The sequence below is a fragment of the Pimephales promelas genome, chromosome 7 (assembly GCF_988280905.1).
Source record: "Pimephales promelas chromosome 7, fPimPro1.hap1.1, whole genome shotgun sequence".
In the NCBI taxonomy this organism is placed as follows: Eukaryota; Metazoa; Chordata; class Actinopteri; order Cypriniformes; family Leuciscidae; genus Pimephales; species Pimephales promelas.
The window spans coordinates 16,749,463-16,775,833 of record NC_142775.1 but is presented as its reverse complement, the minus strand read 5'-3'; the positions used below and the strand labels follow the sequence as shown (position 1 = coordinate 16,775,833).

The 26,371-nt window shown below is 36.2% G+C and overlaps 1 protein-coding gene across 4 annotated transcripts in view; it reads right to left on the bottom strand.

Moving 5' to 3' along the window:
• The window catches only part of ncam2b (neural cell adhesion molecule 2b), a 266,054-nt gene that overhangs the window by 166,601 nt on the left and 73,082 nt on the right, over nucleotides 1-26,371 (bottom strand). Inside the window, exon 1 of one of the 4 annotated variants that reach the window (XM_089133143.1) lies at nucleotides 11,310-11,337. The exons of the other annotated variants lie outside the window; for them this stretch is intronic. Coding sequence (XP_088989269.1) covers nucleotides 11,310-11,322 — 13 coding nt within the window. The 5' untranslated portion in view covers nucleotides 11,323-11,337. Of the gene's footprint in view, nucleotides 1-11,309; nucleotides 11,338-26,371 lie in introns of those variants that run through there. 4 annotated transcript variants of the gene reach the window in all.

The following is a 26,371-nucleotide window of genomic DNA, read 5'->3' as shown; positions in this document are numbered from 1 at the left end:
TGACACCATTAAGGTCCTATATAGCACTTGCATTAAGCACAAAGCATGTTTTTTTTTTTTTTTTTTTTGTATGGAACCTTATAAAAATGGTTATAGCCTACTTAGCACCAAAAAGGGTTCTGCTATTGATACAAGCCAAATAACCCGAATCTGGTACATTTTAGAACCATTTTTCTTAAGAGTGTATTCGACTCAGGATGTTTCAATGTTATAGAAATATTTTCGGAGATGCTCTCCAAAGGCAATTTATTCAGAGACAGGCAGCTTTGAGAAAAGCATTATACTGCAAAGCAAATTATATGTCATCAATTGTGGTTTACTTCCAAAGGCTAGGACAAATTGCTTTCATACCGACTCTTTAACATGAACCGTATCCCTGACTACTTCAGAAATCTGCTCTCATACCAACCAAACCAAAGTCTTTCATCTAAAGGACAACAAGGATTATTATTATAACAAGAGAAACTACAAATGATATCTTTTTAATATCTCACTTGTTTCAACTAGACAGCGATGAGCTCAAAGACTTTCATTAAAAGTCCCCCAGCAGACAATAATTTTAACAAACCATAACCCTTAAAACTCATCTTTGATAACCAAAAAGGCATATTTAAAGTTTTGGTTACACTTTAGATTAGGTCAGTTCTCAGCATTAAAGAGCCCCTATCACAGCATTTGAAATGTTCCTAACACAATATAACTATATTGTGCATGCTACAGAAAACATAACAGCAAACATTATTGATAATACTTACAGATTGTGATTAAGAGGAGGACGAACCTGATCCATACACACTGGATACTGAACCCTCCTTCGGGAACAACCGGTTTGCGAATCCACATTTGAATTAATTTATGTTTTTGAATGATTCGTCATTAAAATGATGAGAACACAAGGTTCGGGCTATACTGTTGTGGTATCGTTGCAAATATGAACTCTAACCACTGATTCTTCACATGCTCGTCCTTGGGCAATGAAAACAAGTGGCTGAACTGTCTTTGCAATGTAGAACAGCGTCTTCTCGACATGATGCGATTCAGCTGAAGTTTTTGAATGTGTTCAAGACTTCAAGTTTACACTCGCATCTGCGCGCGCAGTTGTTGGGAGCGTCCAATGAGCTAATGTTTTGTGTTTCAAAAACATTTCATTTCATAGACTCAGAGTTGACTCTCACTTTTCAAAGACTATACATTTATATATGGTGCACTTTCAGATCTAAATCTTTGCAGGATGTTTTCATTCCCTTAGAGCTATATTCCACACTCCATGAACAGTAATTTTCAAAAATCCATGATATGTGCTCTTTAACTAACTATTAACAACGTTTGCCTCAAACTCCTAATTACTGCTTAATTGTTATTAAGGTAGTCGTTTAGATATTGGGTAGGATTAGGGATGTAGAATATGATCATGCAAAATAAGGAATTAATTTGGCTTTATAACTACTAATAAACAGCCAATATCCAAGTATGCATGCTAATAAGCAACTTAATAGTGAGATTTGGACCCTAAAGTGTTACCAATTTCTTTATATCTTCATGGCATAAAATAGCTTTAATGTAACTACACTCTTGTTTTATTTTGTGTACACTAAATGAATATGCAAAAATGAGTCCCCATCTCCACTCAATCACACCAGCTTGGACCTGATCCACTCTGTCAACTGTAGTAAATGCTACACAAATGGAAATAAAAGTTTAAATTTGGCCGTATTAACCAGAAACTGATTCAGAAGAAGAAAAGGATTAAATTATAGTCATCTACAAGTGGATGTATCAAAATGGTAATGCATTTTATATATCACTCTCTACAACGTCGGACAGATAACGGTAATTGATATGATTGGCCTTTGGCTTGACTACATTATGAAACAGCAAATAATGTGATATTAGCGGTTTAAAACACATAAAAAGTTGTCATGTAAACATACCCTAAGTGATGAAGTACACTACTTGTGGTTGTCTTCAGAGATTGTAGCAGACGTTTTATTTGTGCTACATTCTGAGCAATAAAGTTTTCCACTGGGCTGAGAGCAGCTTTAGGTTCGATACGAGACAACCCGATCTCACGAGAATTCGTACGAATTTTACGAGGTGGCTAATTTGTAACAATTCGTACAACCTCACCTTTTTGCTAAATCGTACATATTTTACGAATTGGCCAATTCGTATGAATTCGTATGAATAACCTATCCCTAAACCTACCCATCACGTGGGTTTGGACAAATCGTACAGATTCGTACGAGTGAGGTCGTATGAATTAGTACAAATTAGCCACTTTTTAATCACTCGTACGAATCTGTAAGAATTGGTCGTGAGATAGCATAGTACGAGATGATTTTAAGGGAAGATAAGCTGTTCTGTCCTTGTTTTTGGAACAGAAAGTGCCATAATGAAAGCAGAATGCTCACATTTGTCATGAAGTTTCATTACAATTTTTTATCCGGAAAATTAATGCTTGTCCTGTATTGAAAATACATCCATCAGCATGTTTAAAAAGTGAAAAGAATCACCATATAATGCCTATCACTGGAACGCAGTCCTCTGATTTTCCATCTGACTGATTCTGCCTTTCTGTTGCCAGGCAGGTGACATGTTTCATTTGACCATAAACTGTGAAATGACTGGAAAGGATAAGCCTGGAATCTTTAGGCATACTAAATAGTATACGCACAAATGGCTAGTAGGGCTTAATTCTAAATATACTAACAAAATAATATGCTCATGTGCACTCTCTTTTATTTAAAAAAAAAAAAAACTTAAATATAAACATATTAATAAAATGCAGTAGAATAAAAATGGCCTAATTCAATTAAAATAATTATATGTAGCTTTCACCTTTTTCCCCAATTAAGTTAACACTACTTGAAATTTAAATTTAAGTACAAATATGTGTTTTGTTCTTTTAAACTTTCTAAAAAAAAACTGAAAAAAAATGCATTTCCACAAAATTAAGCTGTAAAGTGTCAACATTTTCAACAAAAAGGAGGAGGAGGATTGGACAGATCATAATGACTTTACACATAATATTATAAAAGTTAATTAAAATTATGATAGTTTATCTCAAATTGATCCAATAAAATTAGGTTGAGCAAAATAAGAATTAGAAGACTTTTCTGCCTTTTTTTTTCTGGGGTGAACTATTGCTTTAAGGACATACGTGACAAAGTGAGTCAACATTGAATTCATTTTTAGTTCAGCCTGGTGCCAGAGTCCCAACACTTTTGATATCCTATTAATCAGAGCACACTGATTCAGAAGAATTAATTCACAAACGCAGAAAGCAGGGAGATATTTCCATCTCTGTTAGATCAGCTCTATCAGGCCAGGCACAACTTTCCAACAAAATAGACCACACTTCCACAAAACAACTGGCGAATGAACTCTACAATCTGCTCGTAAATCATCCATTTATTGGTCTCCTCCTCCTACCCTCCGTAATCAAACACAAAGAATGAACACACTACAAAAGCTCCATTTACTTGTTCCACTGCATCTCTATTTTCTGCTGCCTCTCTTCAGTGAATTTACAGGCTGCCCTCTGAATCTGTTCAATGGCGGCTGAGGTCCTTGGACGTGTGGCGTCTAGTGTGATTGGTGCTCTCTGTGCCTGATACGGGAGCACATGAGGGTTTGTGACTGTGGCAGGTCAGGCAGGAATGGTAATGACTGCATTATTCTCAGAGCTCTTCACACACGGAGGCTGCGCTTCCCATTTCAGCAGCCTGATGGGTAGTCAAAGGAGATAGCCACTTGGGCAGGGAGCATCTGCTCTGTGCCTGATCATCAACTCAACCACTGATGGAGGGGGGAGAGGGAGAGAAACCACTAAAATACAACATGTTCTATCCATGCAATGCTACAAATCAATTCTTAAACTCATAAAAAACTAAATAATTGACCATCAGACATTAGTCCCATCTTCACATAATGAAAAAACCATTCACACACCATTTAAACTCAAATTGAACTGATTTGATATATACATTGGGATTTTATACATTCATTTCTTATTCTAACACCCAGCCATCTTCTCCCTTCCTCTTTCATCCCCATCCTTTACAACAACAATTTATTATAGGTGGACAGATCAATACAGTACAAAGAACATCCCCCAAAAATATAGGATGTTGGGAAAAAAAGATGTCTTTTCTGTCAACCAAATGCTTTATAATCTTCGCTATTGCTTCAATGCCAACGAACAAGTAGACCATTATTTGTTGCGTAGTGACATGCATGTTCAAGTAAGCCATATGTGCAGATTCTGTGCAACACACTGTATTTATATATATATAATGACGACTCACGAGTTGAGTATTGGTGCTAAATCTGCGTGGATTGGCTTACACAAACTTCCCCAGTAAAGTGAGTAAACATGTAACACGCCAAATTGGCGAGTGATTTGACAGCGTTCCTCACTAGATTTTTACCCGCATTTGGCTGGTTGGCGAATGTTAATTTCAAACCCTGCTTACAGCCATAGACGGAAAGTGTTTAAACAGAAACCTAAACTTCCAACTATTCTTTCCAATAGTACTAACCTGGATCATTCAGCAAAAAAACATGAGAAACAGTCTCTGGTTTTGGTACATAAATGACAGGATGATAAAACAACAGTATTGAACTTAGAAACAAACATATTTGCAGATAGGCAACACACAGTGCAATATTTTCCACTGCAAATCTCCAAAACCTTTTGGAAGGTTTGAACCATCCACATCCAAACATTTTGGCATTTCCATTTTGAATAACATCTGTGATTACTATCATCAAAACAACCAAAGAGAGAGAGAGAGAGAAAGAGCGAGAGAGAAGCAAGGAACAAGGAGACAAACAACAAGAGGAAAACGACGAGATCAAAACCACCAAGAGGCAGGGGTACACTACATCCCGTTGCATTCATATATCTGGCAAAAGTTCAACATTCAGTCAGGTAGAGTAGAGGATGAACAATGGTGCAAGATTGCTATCATGCTAAGAGACAGTTTAAGATAAATGGCCTGTCAGATTAAGGCAAATCTCAATTGTGTCCCTGGCAAAATTGTACATCCCTAGTCAGGTCTCAACGAAGAACGTGCAAATACATGACAATCCTACCAAGTATGAGCCTCATTAGAATCACTTTCAAATGTACTCTCTGTTGTTGCATGACCTCTTCTTGCAAAGTCAAGTGTCACTGTTTTACTGTTTCACTGTTGTAGGGATACGGTACAGTCCCACTCAATAGTTTGGGCCCTTATTTTTTAAATGTTTTTTGAAAAGAAGTATATGCTCACCATGGCTGCATTTATTTGATTATAAAATAAAGTAAAATACCGTAATATTGTTAATTATTATTATTTAAAATAACTTCTTTGTATTTAAATAATTTTAAAATGTAATGTTTATTCCTGTAAAGGCAAAGCTGAATAACCAGCAGCCATTACTCCAGACTTCAGATTTGGTGCTCAAGAAACATTTCTTACATGTTGAAAACAGTCGTGCTAGGATTCTTTGATGTATAAAATGTTAAAAAGTAATAATCTCTAAAACAAGCCTTTGTCAATTTTTTTGTTAATTTGACAAAACCTTATACAGTATTTGTTAGCCGGCTAGATGACGTTATCTTGAAAAATCAGCAGAATGGACGAGAAAAAACAGACATCACAGACAGCCAAACATTTAAAGGGTTAGTTCACCCAAAAAATGAATATTCTGTCAGTAATTACCCTTATGTTGTTCCAACCCCGTAATACTTTCGTTCATCTTCGTAACACAAATTAAGATACGTTTGATGCATCTGAGATAGGGCTGTACGATTAATCGAATTTTAATCACGATCTGGATTTTGGCTTCCCACGATCAAATTTGCATGATCAAGCGATATTTAAAATGTGTCGTTCCGTTCACAGAACACTCCGTTTAATTTTTTTTTGTGTTGTTTTGCACAGCAAATCTAGCGCTCCGTAAACCACTGTCTGATCACATGCCTCCATGTGCCCCAGTGTGCGAGAGATACTGATTGTGTCTGCGCGCAAGAAAGACTGAGTGAAAGTGCAAGCACGCGAGATACCCGATAGTAGGAAAAAAATATACTATGGATGTCAATGAGTCCAGAAATTGTCTGGTTACTGATATTCTTCTTAAAGTCAAAAAAATCGTCTGAATACATTCGAAAACGGTAAAACCGAACTGGTAAAATTAGCCTATTTCCAAAAAAAGTGGAGTATCCCTTTAAGCGTCAAATAACAATGACTCTGAATTTCATCCAATAATCGAACTTCCAGCCCGTTCTCATCCTTTAACGTCATATAGAACGCTATATGCAAAAACGGCGCTATACTACGCATATGGCACCCTTTATCGTTAATATAACACGCGAACCCAAGACGTTATAAATCCTTTAGCGTGAATGTGACACGCACACCCTACCCCACACCTAAACTTAGCCCTCACAGCGCGTGTTATATTAACGATAACGTGTGCCATGCGCGTAGTATAGCGCCGTTTTGTCATATAGCGTTCTATATGACGTTAAAGGATGAGAACGCGTTGGAACTTCCATGCATAGTTCTGCCTTGACATGTTCTCATTTGGTTACATTCGGTTATGGAATATTTGTTTTTTATTGATTGTAAATTTTGCACGTTTTATTCACTTCTATTATGCAAGTACAATGCAAATGTAAAATAGTGCCTGTTGAAGTTTTGCTACATTTCATTTATTGTTCAGATTATTGTTCAGATTTCATCAAAAATATCTTAATTCGTGTTCTGAAGATTAACAAAGCTTTTTGGAACGACATGAGGTTGAGTTATTAATGACAGAATTTTCATTTTTGGGTGAACTAACCCTTTTAGGCAAGCATAAGCATCAAAAATTAATGTACAAGAGCAATTCATGTAAACTTGCCAGTGGCAACACAGTACTGGACTATTAATTGTAGGACATTTCCCTTGATGGTACTATATCTGACTGAAAAAACAAATGGTATCACCCAACATTTCACACTTTGGCCCTTTCCAAAATGGCACACTTCATGTCTACTTTCCGTCTTGTGGACTTACAATGGCTGCCACGTGCATGTGTCCATTAAGTTCATGAGACTTTAGGGTGTCCGACTGGTCATTTTAGGTTTCAGAAGCGCACTTTTGCTGAGCCGCACTGATCCCAAGTCATCACATTCTCATCCCAAGACGTCATCTAACTGACACTTTTGACCATACGTCAACATCCGACATTTTAGGGTACCCTTTAACGTCAGTTAGATGAAGATCCTAGGGCGTCATCCAACTGACGCTTTGCCTTTAGCGTCAGTTAGATGACACTAAAGGTATGTTTAGGTCTGGGGTAGGGTTTGGATTAGATAGCGTCATCTAACTGACGTTAAAGGGTACCCTAAAACGTCAGATGTTGAAGAAAGCGTCAGTTGACGTCTTGGGATGAGAACGGGCTGCCGAAGCAGACTTCTTCCCAGATAGTCAAAGCAGCGTTACGTCACAAAAGTGTGGACGAGTATTAAGGGTGCCATTTGGGATAGGGCATACATCACACCCGGAAACATTTTATTTAACATTCAGATATACTCTAACATGAACTTTAATTTCTTTCTGCTGCTACACAAAACTCACCTAATCTATGATTTCTACCATTATCTGTTCCTCACATCTGCTTTCTCTCTCCTAGTTGTCCGTCTTTTTCCAGTTGATTTCATTTTGTATCAGCTGCATAGAAATGCAGTAGACTTTCGAAAAATAACGTTTTACAGCAACATATTCAGACCAGCGCAGCAGGTGGGTTCCTCCGCAAGCTTTGTGAACAGCAGCCATCACAAGTCAAGGGAGAATTTTAAAGTATGGATTAAGAAAGTCCGAGTGAAGTATGGAAATACAAATATCTTCCTTCACTCAAAGGCATCCAAGTCTTAAGGCTACCGGTCAGGGGGCGTGCGGAAAATGTCAACATTGATTTGTTTTGAGAAGAGAAATGTCAGGAAGCTGTGCTGTCAGTGAAATAGAAATTTCCAAATGAGTTTGCCTAGTGGGGAAAGACTGTACACATCGCTCTCACTCCATAGTTCAATTTCAGTCGGACAGCATGGGGAAAGATACATTTTTATTACTTTCAACTGAGTGATTTATTTGTACAATAGAGGATGTTTATCAATAAAAAGCAAAAAAAAAAAAAAAAAAAAAGTACTCAAATCCACAACAATATATTGATTCTCAAAACTTCACAATGGAGATCTTAACCTGATTAATAGTCATATCCACTTGCAATATTTGATTAGGACCGTTTATCCGCACAGAGGAGATTGCTTTTATCAATAGTGTCAATGTATCTGACCCTCTGCAGCATGAATTTGCTTCGGAGAATTGAATTCCAAGAACAGACTTGTTTTTATTCAGATTCAATCTTGGTCGAGGGAGACCAAGTGATTATATTCCAGGAAATCCATGAAAAAATAGATTGTGTAGCTGAGTTGAAAAACTCATCCTACACAATTATCTTTCTCAGAATTCACTGACCTGCAAATAAACCAAAACCCAAGCAAACCATACATATTACAAGTGTCAGTAAGACATTAACTTTATTCATACGTATTTAAAGGAGTAGTTCACTTTTGAAAAAAAACAAACACTTTTGCTGATAATTTACTCACCCCCATGTCATCCAAGAAATCCATCTCATTCTTTCTTCAGTCGAAAAGAAATTAAGGTTTTTTATGAAAACATTCCAGGATTTTTCTCCATGTAATTGACTTCATTGGGAACCAAACGGTTCAAGGTCCAAAATACAGTTTCAGTGCAAACTGCAAACTGTTCAAAGGGCTTTAAACGATTTCAGACGATGAATAAGGGTCTTATCAAGCGAAACGATTGCTCGTTTTAAAAAAAAAGTTTAAGTTCTTTCTTCAGTTGAAAAGAAATAAAGGTTTTTTGAAGAAAACATTCAATTTTTTCTCCATATAATGGACTTCAATGGGAACCAAACGGTTCAAGGTCCAAAAGACAGTTTCAGTGCAAACTGCAAACTGTTCAAAGGGCTTTACACTATTTCAGACGATGAATAAGGGTCTTATCAAGCGAAACTATCGCTCATTAAAAAAAAAGAAAACTCATTGAATGAACCAAATGACAAGAAAAAAAGATTTGTTCATTTTGATGAACGAGTTCGAACAGGAGAGTCACAAACGCGCATCACAGAACAGAGCAAGGCGACCATTTGAGTTTATAAAACTTACAAAACTACTCCTTTAATTGTACATTATTTCATTTTAATTGTACTATTCCATCCAAAGAGATCAGGGATGATTTCATTGAGTTCATTGATTGGCATTTCTTTCTTTGAACAGAATTTACTGGATACATTAGACCAGTTTTAATCTGAGTGGCAGTTTAATGAAGAGAAGAGTGAGTGTGACCAGGTGCTGCTGATGTTGGCTACACTGAGCACAGGTTTAATTGGATCAGATCAAATGACGGGCTAAAATAAAAGCCTGGTTTAATTAGCCGCCTGAGCCAGAGCAGTGCAGGCTCTCGTGTTTCATTAAAGTGAACTGATCCTCGTAAACGACACATCAGTGCCAGCCTGACCATTAGATTACAGTACACCTGGAAAAGAGCACACTCAAGGGTAACATCACAGTATTACAATGCTTTCACACATGACATGCAGTAGTTGTTGCCTAGTGTAATGATTAGACTTCAGCGTGAAGCTTTGGCTTCTTTTGAAGCTCTGACATATCTAAAATATCTATAGGATACACAATTTTAGAATCCAAATATCCCAGGGGGAAATGTTATTGCTTAGAAGTAAAGCTTTCATATATCAGGAGGAATGTAAAGCTAATCAAAATGTGCATTTATATGTGCTCCATGTCTGATAGCTCTGAGGTCATGTACATGCTATAGTGAACTTCTGAAAGCTTACAAAAGTTCACTTTCAGTAATAAACTCGTTTAAAATGCAGCTTCTTGTCCAATCAATTGCTCTCTAAAATTACTCCCTCCCTGCAATGCCATCTGCCACCAACTAGCAAAGTGGGGAGAGAGAGAGAGAGATTTTACAAATAGTTTATTAAAACAGTTGTAAAAAAACAACAACACTCAAATAAAATCACATTAAATCAACACACTCTTGAAAATTAGATTATTCTCTACAGCACATCCTTGAGACACCAAATATTAAGATCATTCATCAAACTGTAATGGTGGTGGTGGCGCAGTGGATAAGACACATGCCTTTGGTGTGAGAGACCCGGGTTTGAATCAACTGTGAGACACCATATGTCCCTGAGCAAGACACTTAACCCCTAGTTGCTCCAGATGCGAAATAAATAAAATGAATAAAAATGTAAAATGTAAAAATATAATTAAAATCTATTCTTATACGTGATTTCAACATTTTGACAAATACAAAAGCAGCATCACCATCTGTAAGACATAAGTTCAATCTTATTTCATCTACTCATATACACTGCCATCTACGCATATACACTGGGGGGGGGGGGGGGGGGGGGCTATCTGAGTCATACCTCCGACTTGGGCATTTGTTATCATGTCAAGCATTTAAGTTGGATACATAGCACGAAAGTAGCCTAAAGAGTTCAGATGCAAAAGCCTCTAAATGCCATTTGAAATTTTCTTCTTTAATGATGATTTTTATCAAACTTGTATATTTAAGTTCAGTAATTTCACTTAAATAACATTTAAGTGAAATCACTGAACTTAAATATACAAGCTTGATAAAAAAATTATCATTCTAGAAGAAAATTTCAAATGGCACCTAGAGGCTTTTGCATCTGAACTCTTCAGTTATACTGTGAACAATACATCTAAAACAACTACACCTGAATTGAAAATGTTGACAAATATTCAATTCTATTATGGATTATTGTGAGAAAGTGAACCTCACTTCTCACTGTTGCGCGCTCCCGCATTGACTGAAGGATTATACGCGAGAGCGGGAGAGACTCTGGACATTTGCATACACATTTGCACACACACACATGCTCCTAGATAAAAATGATGCCGGGCTAATTATATTATTTTGTGAAGGTGTAAGGATCGCTAGTGAACACGGTCGGGAGGGGTGTGTGTAAAGAGAAGGCTGGCGCGAGGCTAGGCGCCGTTAACTCATTCGAGTTGGTGTGTTTGTAACGCGGCAGTCCGCAATTTCATTCATAAAACTCAAACCTAATTTGTCACTGCTTATAATTTCCTATTTTTCCATCTACATGACATATAGTGCGGTACCCACTAGTTCATGTCCCATTTACTCAATGTTTCTGTCTAAAATCCTAGTAAATTCATACATATTGTGACTCACGCATTTCCTGCATCCCGGTCCGGTTCAACTGATTCCTATGCGGATACGCGCGCCGCTGTAGGGGCAGTATTTATCCGTGTCATGGGACAGAGGGTGCAGAGCATTGTTCACAGGGGTGTTTGTTTGTAATAATGTTTTGTATGTATGTCGTTGGTGTGAGTAGATGGTATCAATGAGGTATAAAATGATGGTGATATGATGATTATTATTTTATTTACATGTAATGTTTATTTACTATTTAGATTAGAGCTTATTTGTGGCCTTAAGCTTAATGTTATACCCTGATTGTTGGTATGGTCCAATTTGGCTTAATGCTTTGGCCTATTTAAGAGAGCCTCATTTTGCCTTTGGGGAGAGAGAGGAGTACTAGCTTGTTGTGAGGCTATGTACAAAGTGTTGGCTGTAATATTGGTGAAAGCCAGAGGCATTATGCTGTTTTTATTTTGTTATTTTTTTTGTTTTCTTGACTTCTGAGTTAAAATCTAAATAAACTTTATTCTGTTTTCTGGAACCAATTGAGTTGTGGTAACCGTCTTTTCCACCTCCACCACCTAAAGTCAGTGAGCCTACACATCCCAGTATTTGGGGTGCCCTCGGTACCCCACAATTATGTATAAAAATGAAATGTTTGTTACATAACGCAAAGCAAGAAAGTTGAGTGATTAACTTTACACTTATCTTTCAATTAACTTATCATTTATCACTTAACTTTACACTGCTATCATCAGTTGTTCTCTGTACATCAAACTATTGTAAATACAGTATAAACTAAAATAATTATTCATTTTAATTCACTGCAGACTTGCTTTCCGCACACTGTTCTCTAAATACAGTATACAGATTGTACATATTGTTGTATTATAAATCAGGGGAATTCATTTTATTTAAAAAGGGGATTAGGACAGGAGTGTGTGTGTGTGTGTGTGTGTGTGTGTGTGTCTGGAGGGGCGGTTTATTGATGTGAATGTTTATTCACATCAGTAAATAAATATATGATCCGTAGAGCTTTTGTTAAGTGTGTCATAAGTTCTGGGTTTTAATCGACCCTCGTTTTGTTTTTCGTTTTCCCTCATTATAACCACAGATGTTCAACAGTGTTCAACCTGAGATGTTTCATTTGTATTCAAAATGTGAGGAAAATATCAACTCCTATCTCTTCCGTAAATTGCGCCTTTGTTACAAATCAGTGTTTGCACAATGTTTCAAATTAGCATGCGCCTTCCAATGTCAAAACTCTGAAACTCGTGTATCATCTAGAACTCTGAGTCTCTGCACTTGTAAACAACTTCGATCTATCATTCATGTGTTTGAAACTCATTAGACCACATTGGTGTGTTGCCAACTTTGAGATCTCTTCTGAAACTCAAAAGGAGAAACATGATAACTTGAGAGAAATGGAGACATAGTGTTCTCCAAACATTAAACCAATTGCTGCCTAAGAGAATAACCTGAGATATTAAATAAATCTCATTTGTCATTTGTCTCTTTCCTATGGGGACATTTATCAAACTTAATTTCCTGAATTAGCCAAAACAGCTTGAGTAGCAGGTATAATGTTTCTGAAGTCCTTGCAGTTAAGAGAGATAATGAGAAAGATGTTTTTTTTTCTGGTTCCTTGGTTTACCGGCCATAGCAGGTGGTGATGATGCCTGACTTCTGAGTTAGATGAACAAACTCACACCAGGGAAAACGGCCTGAGGACCCTTATCAAACCCAGCAAAGCTTCCTCATAAACCTGGCCGAGAGTCACGCAGATAACGGCATTGCAAATTTTCTCTCGATTGTGAAAATGTAGCGGATGATTAAAAAAAAAAAAAAAAACTGGGAAAAGTTCTCTCTCACCTCGGTACAATATACTCTTAAAAGCATTCTTTGAACTTTTTTTTTTTTTTTTGAGGAAAATGCATTCAGCATGGGTGTACCACACACCGAGACGAGACGATGAACTGTTTTTTATCACTTTCAAAACACCTGTGAGTACTTCTTAGATAACATAAACTGAGAAATATCAAGTAACACAACACTGCATAGCATACATACACATTACATATAGGAATAACAACCTGGAAAGGCATCAATGTAACATTGCATTAAATGTCATGTGATGACATCACATTTAATGTCATCGTGAAATATGCTGATGACACAATCGGGCTACCATCTGTTCTTTATATGCATGTTGAATTAGTAAAGAAAGATGTAAAGAAAACCCACAGAATATTGCTATTTTTCCTCCTTTAAAAACACTTGGCAAAATGTGTTTTTTTTTTGTTTTTTTTATCTAAATGATTGAGGTTTCTGTAAATGGCAGTTATTTGCTGGTCTTTTAAGCGGCATCTACCGTGCCCATCAAAGACAATTACTCTGGCTTTTGTCATTCGTTCAGCTTTCACACACCGGGATATAGTTAAAATGAAACGAAAAAGAAGCAGGGATCCATTTATAAAAGCAATTCTTACTGCGTTACACTATAAGTGGGAAATGATTGTTCAACAGTAGTGTTGGAAGAACTGTCTTCTATATAGGCCTAAAGTGCTCTTTTTATCAGGACAGCTTTATATTTTAATTAACAATGCTCCATTCACACAACAACCCTTAAATGCCTGATAGTATGGGGGGTTTGTGTACTGTTTGAGTCAAATTGGTACCTCATATGCATTGTGATGCAAATGGAAAACAATTGGAGGCATACAAATACAGTGCATTCACTGTGTTTTACTGTCTAAATGTCCTCTGTAAAGTGTAACACATTTTTTTTTTAATCCACTCAACCAGGCATACAAGTTTTATGTCATACTCTATTGTTACTCTATACTAAAGTTTTGTTTTCAATAAAAAGAATAAGAGGAAGAAAAAAAAAGAAACTGTTTGAACTGTTTATATATATATTTTTTTTCATTTATTTATTTATTTTATTTTTTTCGACTACCTCATCCTTTGAAAAATCTAATCCCATCCGTATAGGAATATGTGTAATTATGGTATAAATTTGTCAAAACACTTCATTGATTTTGACCTTTGTTAAATATCAAAACTAAAGCTAAATTTGCAGAGTGCTTTTTGTTTGAACTCTCTGGGTAAAATAACAGCTAAACCATCAGATGGAAAATACTTTGGTAGCTTTAAATCTTAATCAGGATTTATGTAATATTTAACAGAGGAATTTATTATTTCGATTAATTTCGAGCTATACACATCCAGAGAACTCCCTCATCCAGACAACAAAAGAGACTGACAACATAATCCTATTCAAATCAGTACATGAAATCACAGACTAATCTTCTTGTCTGAATAGTGCCAATTATAAATTTTCACCGATTCATTGACTGAAATGATATTTCAGCTCTTTTTTTTTTTTTTTTTTTTTTTTGTCAATATTAAGGTCTTTGGGCTTCGAAATTACATTTGAAAACACAAATTTTTCATTTTTGGGTGAACTGTCCTTTTAGCAAACGCCACCAAGGTACATCGAACTGACCATACTTCCATCTATCGCAGGCTCATTTTCATTCTAAATACATCACTGTTTTGAATGTGATCCTAAAGCGAAAGCTTAAAAGGTAAATTTTAAAAGACATAAACAGGACAGCTAAGGTCCTGTAACATCCCTTTATGTACTTCCAGCTCTCCTTCCCTTCATTCCTTTCTGTTCGATTCTCCCTCTCACTTTCATTACAGCTCCAGAGCTGTCTTTCTGTCGGCATGGCTGTCATCCAGCCAAACTTATCTGTGCCCTCCTGTCTTGCCTGTCTCAGTGTATTCCCATTAGAGAGCCGCTTGAAGGGAGCATGGCAGGTATGAGTGCATCCAGCCTGCATGTCTCCTTTCTTTCTTTCTGGCTGTCCGTCTGTCTGTCTGTCAGTATGTCCGGAGACAACTCTAACCCCTCTTCCCTGCAACACATCAAATGCAGACCTGCTTATGCGAAGGACATTAATGCCACAATGGAGGCCGAGGAAAAATAGCAGCCTAACAGTGAGTGAGCCAATTATTTTCTGACATGGGGTGAAACTTTATTAAAGAAAAGCCAATTGGGAATGGAAGTGCTAATTATCTGCGGCTCCTCCAGACCACTCAGTTCCCCAGTTTGTGTGTTTGTTTACTAAAACCTTCCACCTGAGAAAATCACACAGCTTTGTGCTTCCGTGAGGGACAGGGCAATGGGACAGTGATGACATTTTTAGACTTTCTGTGTCATTCAAAGAAGATACTAAGAAAGAAATATGTTCATCACAAAGGAATTTCTTGAAGCTGGATTTGTCACACCAGTGAACCTGGATAAAGTAGAGAGCGGGAGGTGGAAAACCTGGAGTGGAGTAATTCCACAACTAAGCAGCAACTTTTTAGTGAACCAAACATATAGCCCATTTTTAACTTGAAGTCCATTTGCAAATGTTTCGGCAATACAATAGTAATAGTGCTCATGGCAGTAAAGCACATCAAAGTTGGAAACTGAAATCAAGAGACATAAAGGGATAGTTAACACAAAAATGAAAACTAGCCCATGATTTACTCACCGTCAAGTCACCCTATGTATATGACATTCTTCTTTCAGACAAATACAATCAGAGTTATATATATATATATATATATATATATATATATATATATATATATATATATATATATATATATATATATATATTAGTGCTGTCAAATGATTAAAATATTATATCGTGATTAATCGCATAATTAACTTTAACTCACATTTTTATCTATTCTAAATGTCTCTTGATATCTTTTTCTCACATTATTTTTTTCTCATTTTAATGCTCTTATCAATATGAAAAAGTGGATCGGCTTGCTTTGTGCAAATGTTTTTTTTATTTTTATTGAAAACAACATTGGCATATATTGTGTTCAATTTCACACTAACATTCTCACTTGGAGCAAATAATCTCTCACACAATGTAACACTGTCCATCAATAAAAGGGTGAAAGAAATACTGACGAGCTCCTTATATTGACGAGGGGGTGGAGAATTTGCATCGGGTGTGTGTGCTTAGCAGTTAAGTGGTATTTCAGACTGGACCTACTGCGATGATGATAGCTCAGTTCGCACTGACACAAATCACTTTGGTCTTGTCAATTTGGCAACTTTTTAGTAAAGTAAAGTTTCCATTCAGAATCGCGTTCGCCATCCACTCAAAATGTAACGTTAACAAACTATTTGACCGGCTCGCAAACCCAAACGAGTGTGTGCGGCGTGCCTGTTGTTTTGTTTCCGGTCTAGCTAGATCCGCTTGCGCTTTGGTCGAAGAAACAACAAAATGTCCATGTGCGGTGCAAGCCATTGAAATTAATGGGTTTCATAGCCCAGCGTCACTCATGCCGCGTCCTGTTGCAAAAGCATGTACTGGCATGCTGGGACCCTGAATTGTAAATGTGTTTCTTGATTATTGGCCTTAGAACTACTCTACACAAGCAGTGCTGCATTTGTCATAATGGGTATCTGGTATTCAGTACAACAAGCAAGACCAGGCTAGCTACAGGAAGTGCCCTTCAGCATACTTTCAAGTTTGTCTACATAAAACCCGAATCTACCAAAGCTCCTTGTCTCCTTGTGATCTGTGTTGCAGGAAACTAGAAATGCATGACAATAAGTAGTAGTTTGCCTCAACTTTCAAAGTGACTTCAACATCACATCCTGTTACAGTAAACAGCCACGCACTGGTGCTGGTGCCGTGCTGTGATATTCAGAGATGGACCCTTCCGATCAGAGATGGATTTTGATTTGAATGCTGCACACTTCCCTGTCTGTGTTGTGGGAAGGGTACAGATATTGTGAGCGCATATCTCAGAGATGGCGAAGGGCAAAGCTAACAGCCTGTTTTGCTAGATTCGCTGCAGTAAACATAGCTCCAACGACAAGTTCACTGCAGGACCTGACACCCCCTGTGACCTGAGCCAACACTCTGCATTATAGCCCACATCCACTAGGCTGTCACGACACACCATCAACAACAAACATTATGTGTGAAGATGTGCTAACCACGATTTATAGTTTAGCTTTAGCTTTCATGAAAGCTACATGCACTTACACATGCATTCACTCGCATAGAAAAACAAACAAACAAGCATTCAGGTAACACTTTATATTAAGTGCCTTCAACTACTTGCCATACTTACATCAAAATAAAATGTTTGGGAAAATTACGTGTTAATGTTATATTTCAAAATACTTTTTTTATGTTAGGGTTGGATACAGGTAAGGATTGGGACAGGTTTAGTGGAATGGTTAGGTTTAAAGTTAATTGTTAGAAATGTCAGCTTGTAGTTAAAGACACTTAATAAAGTGGAACCAATATTCACTGTGGGGTAAAAAAAAGTCTGAGATCCATTTTTTCTTCTTCTTTTTTATTTAAACAAGGGAATACAAAAGTTTGAGAATTTTGCCAAAAAAAGAGTAAAGATAAAGGAAGGTAAAGGTAAATGGTAAAGGAAGGGTACGGAAGCACTGAACCGCAACATAAAAATAAATAAATAAATAAATAAATAAAAATTTAGCATTTTGAGATTATAGTTGAAATGTTTCGGGATTAAAATCGAAATAGTTTGAGAATAAAGTCAAAAACATTACGATAAAACAGTCTTATCGAAGTGTGTGCATTCATAACAGTGCAGTGACTGAGCACACATGCGTGTGTATGTTTGTAAAAAAATGCACTTGTGAAGTCGAACTGCCATGGATTAACACAAAATAGTGTCTTTTTACTTTTATCTGGGCTTTCAACAAAATTCTACACACGTGCTTGTGGCAGTGTTTCTGAGGTGTTTTCATGTTCGTCTAGTCAACACTATCTGGGTCGAGAACACAACAGTAATCGTTCTGTCTCTTCACCGTAAATACGTTCTATATACTGTTTTTTTAAGTGCATCATTCTGTATCCAATCATTTGGACAGATCCTGAGATTTCCTAAGATTTAATAACCAATAATGGTTGAGGAGAGATTCTCTGATATGAATGTGAGGCGCTTTGAATGTAGGTCTAGTAGGCTAGACATATGAAAGTGCTATATAAATTCCTCATTCATTCATTCATTCATTCATTCATTCATTCATTCATTCATTCATTCATTCATTCATTCGTTCATTCATTCATTCATTCATTCATTCATTCATTCATTCATTCATTCATTCATTCATTCATTCATCCATTCATCCATTCATTCATTCATCCATTCATTCATTCATAAAGCTGAATTTCTCCATCCAGTCTGAAAAGTGTTTTCCGTGTTAGTTTTTCTAGGCTAAAGTCTATTCCAGCACAGTATATTTTACAACGTCCTATAATGGTAGCCTAATTCTGGTAGATTGGCACCTGTTGAATTTCCTTTGATGAAACAAAACAGACACACACACACACAGTGTGAATCTCGCTATTGGCCATTATGAATGCCTGTGTGTGCAGCAATGTGAGACAATGGTAAGCATACATGCAGCTTCTACGGACGACTGTATTCTCGTACTCTCGTCTCGCAAAATATTCCGACTTTAATCTCAAAATGTTTTGACTTTAATCTCGAAATGTTTCGACTTTAATCTCAAAATGTTTCGACTTTAATCTCTCTTTTTTTTTTTTTTTTTTTTTACTTTAATCTGGAAATATTTAGACTTTAATCTCAAAATGCTAGATTATTATTATTATTATTTTATTTTATTTTTTTGGTTGCGATTCAGGGCTTCTGAAGAAGGGAAATCTTGTTTAAACATGTCAAATTCTTAAAAATGCATTCTTTTAAATGGTGTGATGATAAGTGTGTGTTTTTTTTTTTTTAAATACTCGTGTGGTAAAAAAAAAAAAAAAAAAGATTCATCAGGTAAAAAGTATATTTTTATAACACCCTGAAAAACATGTGAGTGTCCAAATCTTAATCATTATTTTGTTAAAAAAAGGTTCTTAAATACATTCTTAAATCTAAAAAATTGATTTTTTTATATTCATCATGCCAAATGACATTTTACAACCAAAACTAACCCAAGACATACCCAAATGTAGTTTAATTCATAAATTAAAAACATGTTTAATATTGAATGTTTTCTTAAATAAGTGAATAAATTAAACAACAACAAAAAAGTGGCTGTTAAGTCACTGATACTCAAATATGCAAATTTGTAGCACTGATCATGTGACTGTGTAAATCCTGATGTTCTTGTGTTCAATGAAAGCAATAAATTTGAGAACATTTTACCATATTTCCAGACATGTGGAGTTTGTACATTATTAATGAAAAAAAAAAAATGAAAATAGTGATATTTTGTATACAGATAGAGATGCTAGAGATTACACTAAATGAAAATGGATTATGATAATTTATAAGTGCAAATAGTAGTGGAAACTGTATTGTAGCACATTACACAATGCAGTCACATACACAAAACAGCATGCAATAACATCATATTCACGGTATATTTATTAAAATTGCCACCTTATAGGGACATTAAGGTGAACATTTTCACAAGTGGTCTCAGACTTTTGGGCCCCACAGCTTTAGTATGGTTAGTAAACATCCAGTTAGTATTAACGTGTCGTGCTGCAATGTTCGGCATGCTAACAGAGCAGCGGTCATCATTTGTACAGATTTGTTTCCGTTTTTAACACAGAGACCCGATTAATGATTAACTGTGTGTGTGCACGTTCCTGTGATCACGTTCTGTAATGCACACATTTAATGCTTTGCTCTGAGTTCTTATTAATTGTGCACAATTACAAAGGCATTAAATGGAATGAAATAAAGCAAGGAAGACCTCATTAGTTTAAGAGCGTGTGATTGAAGAGAGCATAAAATAGAAATTATTCCTGAGTTTAAATCAGAAAGCTAATTAAAACTCTAATGAGTGTTTTTGTAATTATGGTAGAATCTCTTATTCTCACTCTCGCTCATTTTCTATCACTCATAACCCACACCTCTCTTTCTTTCCCTCGGTCATTACACATAAGTAGTTAAAACTAAGGTTGAGAATTCATCCTCTTTATCATAATCATATTGCGTGATATGAAACCAAACTATCATTATACTATAGATATGATAAGAAACAGTTTCATATAGTAAGCCTACGTGATTCTGCATGTGTAAAGACAATTTTGTGTGAAAAGTGTGTTTCTTCAACTATGTGCACTTTTGACCCTTATATTTTAACAATAAAAATGTACAGTATATGGACTACATCACTATATTTGCTGAATATTTATCTGAATATAGGCTACATTTTTTATGAACAAATGACAATTTACACCGTTTCTAAAATGTTGTATTCAATTCAACAGCACTATGCGATGGAAAAAACAATAATATAAATATTACAATATATATTATACAAGATAAAAAGAAATTGTTATTGCAGCCAAAAAAATTAAATAAAGATATATCATGTTATGTGATATGTTTATAATTTTTTAAGATTGAAAGTCTGGGACAATAAAAAAAAAAAAAAAAAAAAAAAAGAACTGTAAATGTTGCAGATTATATCAAATCGTTTCTGTCAGTAAAAATTGTCTTCTGTTGAAAAAACACAGATGAAAAACTAAATCAAGTGGATTAATGAGGCCTCATTCTTCTAATGTAAGTGAACCAACTAAAATACAATACATTTTTGGCCGCGCAGAAAGAGAAAGAGAGCACGGTGGTGGAGAGAGGGATTTCATGAGACTTCATCTCCAGATAAATGAAACATGGCATAATGCAATAATATTTTCATTTAAATAAGAAACAGAGCAGCCAGATCATTCTCTCTTGTTCTGTGGGCAGGGGGAGAACGAGGGAAAGCGAGAGGAGATTGGAGCTGTCAGGGTCGAATGGCATGATTTGGAAGAACTATCAGCCTGGTTGTGGCTGTCATATTTCTGCCTGACTAGTGAAGGACACGTGCACACACACAGCACCGAAAAAGGGATAGACTGTCTATCATCACAAGTGGTACAGTGTTACTGTCATAGAAAGAGTATTAAAAAGAATAAACAGTAAAAGTTAATAGTTAAAGGTCAAGTGAGTAATTATTTCAGTGTTAAAATACAAATTATTCCCCAAACATCCCTGCCAGCATAATCTTAAACTATAATAGTAATTTATACAGTATAATAATGATATATACTAACTGGTATTGCGGCCACATGTTGACATACATCATTTATACCTTTTTTTTTTGAAAGAGAATTCAAAATGTTAATTTTCTTTACAGCTTAAATGACACTTCTAAACATTATAGAATCATAATTATAGAAAATGGCCCCAAAAAGTGTCACTTGGAAAGTATTAGCTTTACATTAACCCAACCAATGTTTGTGGCAGAACTAATTGTTCACCCCAATAGTGTCAAATAGGGGGAAAGTTTGGAAAACTTTCCATTAATTTTGCAATTGCATTAGAGGGGCAAAAATGACACACTTCACCTTTAAGCCCGAAAAGAGACAACTCGAGTGAAACCGCTATTTGACACTGAAAAGACTTGACAGGTACCTTAAGCAGTGGACCTTAAGCATCCAGACAACGACCTCCCGCTCACCTCCGACAACAGCAGGCACTGCATTCAGACCCACCGCTGATCCGCACACACATTACAGTCTCTTTATATAAGCCAGTTAGAGCAGATGACAGAGATGACACGTTTTTCGTTGCTTTCATCTCAATGCCAGGCATGGCTGAAGCTGAACAATAAAAAAGACTGAAGCGTGCGGCTGATGGAAGATAATGTGCCATAATGACAAGCGCACAGACAACACCTGCCACCACAGTTATGCAAGGAATCTTCTAGAAATATGAAGGACACTGTGCTGTTCTGAACTGACTGTAGAAAAATGATAAGGCTTAGCTGTGATGGATTGGCATTGATATGGGTCACCATAGCAATATGGAAAAAAAAGAGATCATTTTAAGATTATTAGATATTTTAAAAAAAAGTTTAAAATAAGAAATTGCGCCCCAATTCTGGTGATACAAAGTTAAATAAAAAATAAATTGCAATTGTGATCTATAAAGTTGCACTCGCGGGATAAGTTGCAATTGAGAGAAATAAAGCCGCAATTACAAGATGAGGTCGCAATAGACCTCATCACAGTCCCGCCCACAGCCGGTGCCGGAAGTAAAAATTCAATACAAATTCTCCATTGACATTTGAGATATATCCCAGAAAAACGTAACCATACATGGTACACTTAAAGGAGAACTCCGGCGAACAATGAACCTTTGGTCTAATAAAACATCGGTACCTAGTCAATCGTTCTCTGAGATTTGTTTTCATGATAATCGAATGTAAAGAGTTTTATCTCTAAAAACTGTTTAGCGTATAATGCTAGTAATGGGGGCATTGAGTAAGTAAAAAGAAATCGCAAGTTTATACCACTAACAAGGCTCAAAATAGCCCCACACTCACACAGTAACATAATGAGGCTCCATACATGCAAAACGAAGCATTGAGAACTTTGTAAGTGTACAGACCGTTTAATAAGAAGATACTTTATGAAGACTTTATGAAGACTATACTTTATACAGGCAGTAGCCATCTTAAAAAATAGTCTCGATAAGTCGATCCCCGAACGCCGTTCATACAGTTCAGAAGTTCGTTGAACTTCATAGAGTTCAGATCACTCAGCACGACGTTCGTGGTTTGACTTATCGAGACTATTTTTTAAGATGGCTCCTGTCTGTATACGCGAAGTGAACTGTCTTCATAAAGTATCTTCTTATTAAACGGTCTGTACACTTACAAAGTTCTCAATGCTTCGTTTTGCATGTATGGACCCTCATTATGTTACTGTGTGAGTGTGGGGCTATTTTGAGCCTTGTTAGTGGTATAAACTAGCGATTTCTTTTTACTTACTCAATGCCCCCATTACTAGCATTATGCGCTAAAGAGTTTTTAGAGATAAAACTCTTTACATTCGATTATCATGAAAACAAATCTCAGAGAACGATTGACTATGTACCGATGTTTTATTAGACCAAAGGTTCATTGTTCGCCGGAGTTCTCCTTTAAAACCAGCTACGGCTGTACTAAGCGATTGTATATGCTCATTGGTGGAAGTCGTGTAACGTGTCTGAAACCCCGCAAAGGTATGTGAAGACTGAAGATCGTGTAATGACGTAGGGCTAAGTTCATTGGTCGCACCTCTGAGACGCCCCCGCGCCATTGGATGGGCAGTTGCCGTAGCACAGCCTATGAGCGAGCCACATGCTCAATGTTTTAGCATGTGCAGCTGCAAATGCGTTTGCTTCAGTAAATCGAGGAAAAGGAGTTTCCCTGCACATTCACTATATAAAATTCACTGGAGGTAAAAGTTCACGTGGCCGTCGTCAGATTTGGAAGTCGCTCAAAAGGCTCTTTCACTGTGGCTTCAGTCCACTTTAGTGAGGCGCGGTGGTTTATGGGATGAGTAGGCCTAGTTCCTTTGCTCGGAAATGAAAATATGTACACAGGCTTGTACCCTTGAATTTTTTTATTTTTATTTTCTCTTTGTTTTTTTCACTCAAAATGATATGTTGTATGCTTATAAGTTCAGCCGTAGCTGGTTATCCTCTGACATACTCTAATACTCTTTAGATATGAATTTTACAAAATGTCAATGGGAGAAATGTATGGGAAATTTACTTCCAGCACCAATGCTCTCTCGGGCTGTGGGCGGGACTGTGATGCTCTATTGTGGTGTATAAAGTAGCAAATAAGTCAAATGAAGAAGAAATTGTGAGAAATAAAGTAACAATTATGAGAAACAATATTGCACTTGTTAGCTACAAAGTTGCAATTGTGGGATATGAAGTTGCAATTTTGAGAAATGGTCACAATTACTATATATATATATATATATATATATATAATTTTAAATGCCATTTGAATATGGATTAGACAGTGAAAGGTTTAACCACAATGCATTTAATCTATTTTAAATTTTCATATAAAAATGGTCTACATTCTGTAAATGTTACTGTATATTAACAATATTTGACATGCTTGCTCATTGTTTGTGTGTGAAGAAGGGTGAAATTCAAGCACAGGGAAGGTGGGAGTTTGTTTGAAAGCATAAATCTGTCAAAAATATCCTAGACAATTTAACCAAGGATATAAAAGGCAAACTGCCGCATTCCTGACAGAAGTGTCACATTCATTTAGCATTTCTGATGACTTGACAGGCGCTCACTTTCTCATCTAGGGCGAAGGGTGTTTATCAAAAATTGTGTGATGTTGAAGCCAGGTGTGTAACAGCAGCTCTGGGGAGGCTTCACACCACAGGAAACAAATAGATGTTAGAATTCATCAGCAAACACTTGAAAAGCGGACTGGTTCTCTGGTGAATATGGATTGCAACAGACAACAAGAGATAAAATTACAGCTCACCGCCTGGTACAACGTATGCAAAACACCAAACACAACAAACGCATATTTAAGTGAATTCTGTTACCATGCAGGGGATTTCTGATTGATTAATTGATAAGAGGATTATCTGTTATTTGCCTCACGATAATCAGACAGAACTGGAGACCAAAACACTGAGGCCATTTATTCATGATCTTTGTTAACACATGGGAATGACTTGCAACCACGTTAATGAATTTGATTTTGTCTTTGCAAAAAAAAAGGATAACAAGTATGCTTTTTTGCTTAGCTGCCATATCATTTAAAAATAAATAAATAAATAAATAAATAAATAAATAATAAAAATGAAAAACAATTTCAATAAAACATGTGATACATTCATTAAGTCTCCCAAACCTGGGATGTTAAGGAAAGATTAATAACGGTTCCTCGTTGTAGATATGAAGCAGGCTCGCTATAGTTAGTGAACATACTTAAATGCCTGGTTCCAAGGTCAAGCACAATTATAAATGGAACAGACTGTACTTTGGAATTATAAAATATGTTTTTTTATTTGTTACTAACATAATTGCGCTTGCATAATGCATATTATCTGCAACTATGCAAAGCAGGACATTTTTGGTCTCATTTCTAACCCTTTTTGAGCAAGACACATTTATCCAAGTACACAATGAGAAGTCAGTAAAGAGAACTAAACACACAGAGGTAGAACACCCATGGACTGAGGTGAACAGGTAATACATGTGCATAATTTAGCTAAATATTTACATTTCAAAAATGATTTTTGTTAAAAAATTGTTTTAAATAAATCATTTTGCAAGTGTTTTTTTTATTTGCATTTATATATGTATTGACTTTTTATTTGCGTTTCTATTTGCATTGATATTGTGTTTTATTCAATAAAGGAAACAAACAAGATAAGAATTTAGTGAATCAGAAAGACAGGAGTATTTTCGAAGACTGGGATCCTAACAAGACAATATGTTAAGCATCCTATTCACACACTTTTATATACATAAACCTTTAGTAGCAAGAGAACAGGAAATCCTCAATACTTTGCACTGTATTCACACAATTTCCAATTTACATGTCTCGAAACATCACACAAACTGTGACCTTCATTTTACATGTCACTCAGACAGCCCCTTCCTATCTAAAGTCTCATTGTGAGATGCAAAGTTACAAATACAAGAGGACAAAAGTGGAAACTGTAAGATGTGCAGTCCTAATAAATAGAAAAAAAGAGGGATTGTGTGAGATACAAAGTCAAATTGCAAGATAAAGTTGGAATCAAAAAAAAAAAAAAAAAAACTTTTAGTTGTGAGATAAAATTGTAATTATGTTTTTACTTTTTTTGTTCCAACGTGAAAACAGGTTTCCATTGGGTAAGTAACACAAGCAAAAAGTGTCCCAGGCAGACTAATAGAGGACATTGCGCTTTGTTAACAGTAATGAACGAGACAGCGCTGGCCAACCTCACTATACAGAGAGAGAGAGAGACTGCAACTACCCACAGAGACTCGAGCTCCATCTGCGTCCACAAGTTTATTCCCCACATCATCTGCCCATCAACACACAGCTTATTGTAAATGAAGTCACACTGTTGCCTGACTCAGTTCCTCATAACAACAGATCTTGATTTATGCTGCCGCCCTAGTTTCCTTATGAAGAAATATGAGAGGCGTTTAAAGCCTCTCATGTCATTATCATATCAGTCTGTTGTCGGAAAATAATTTGTTACCTCGCGTACATT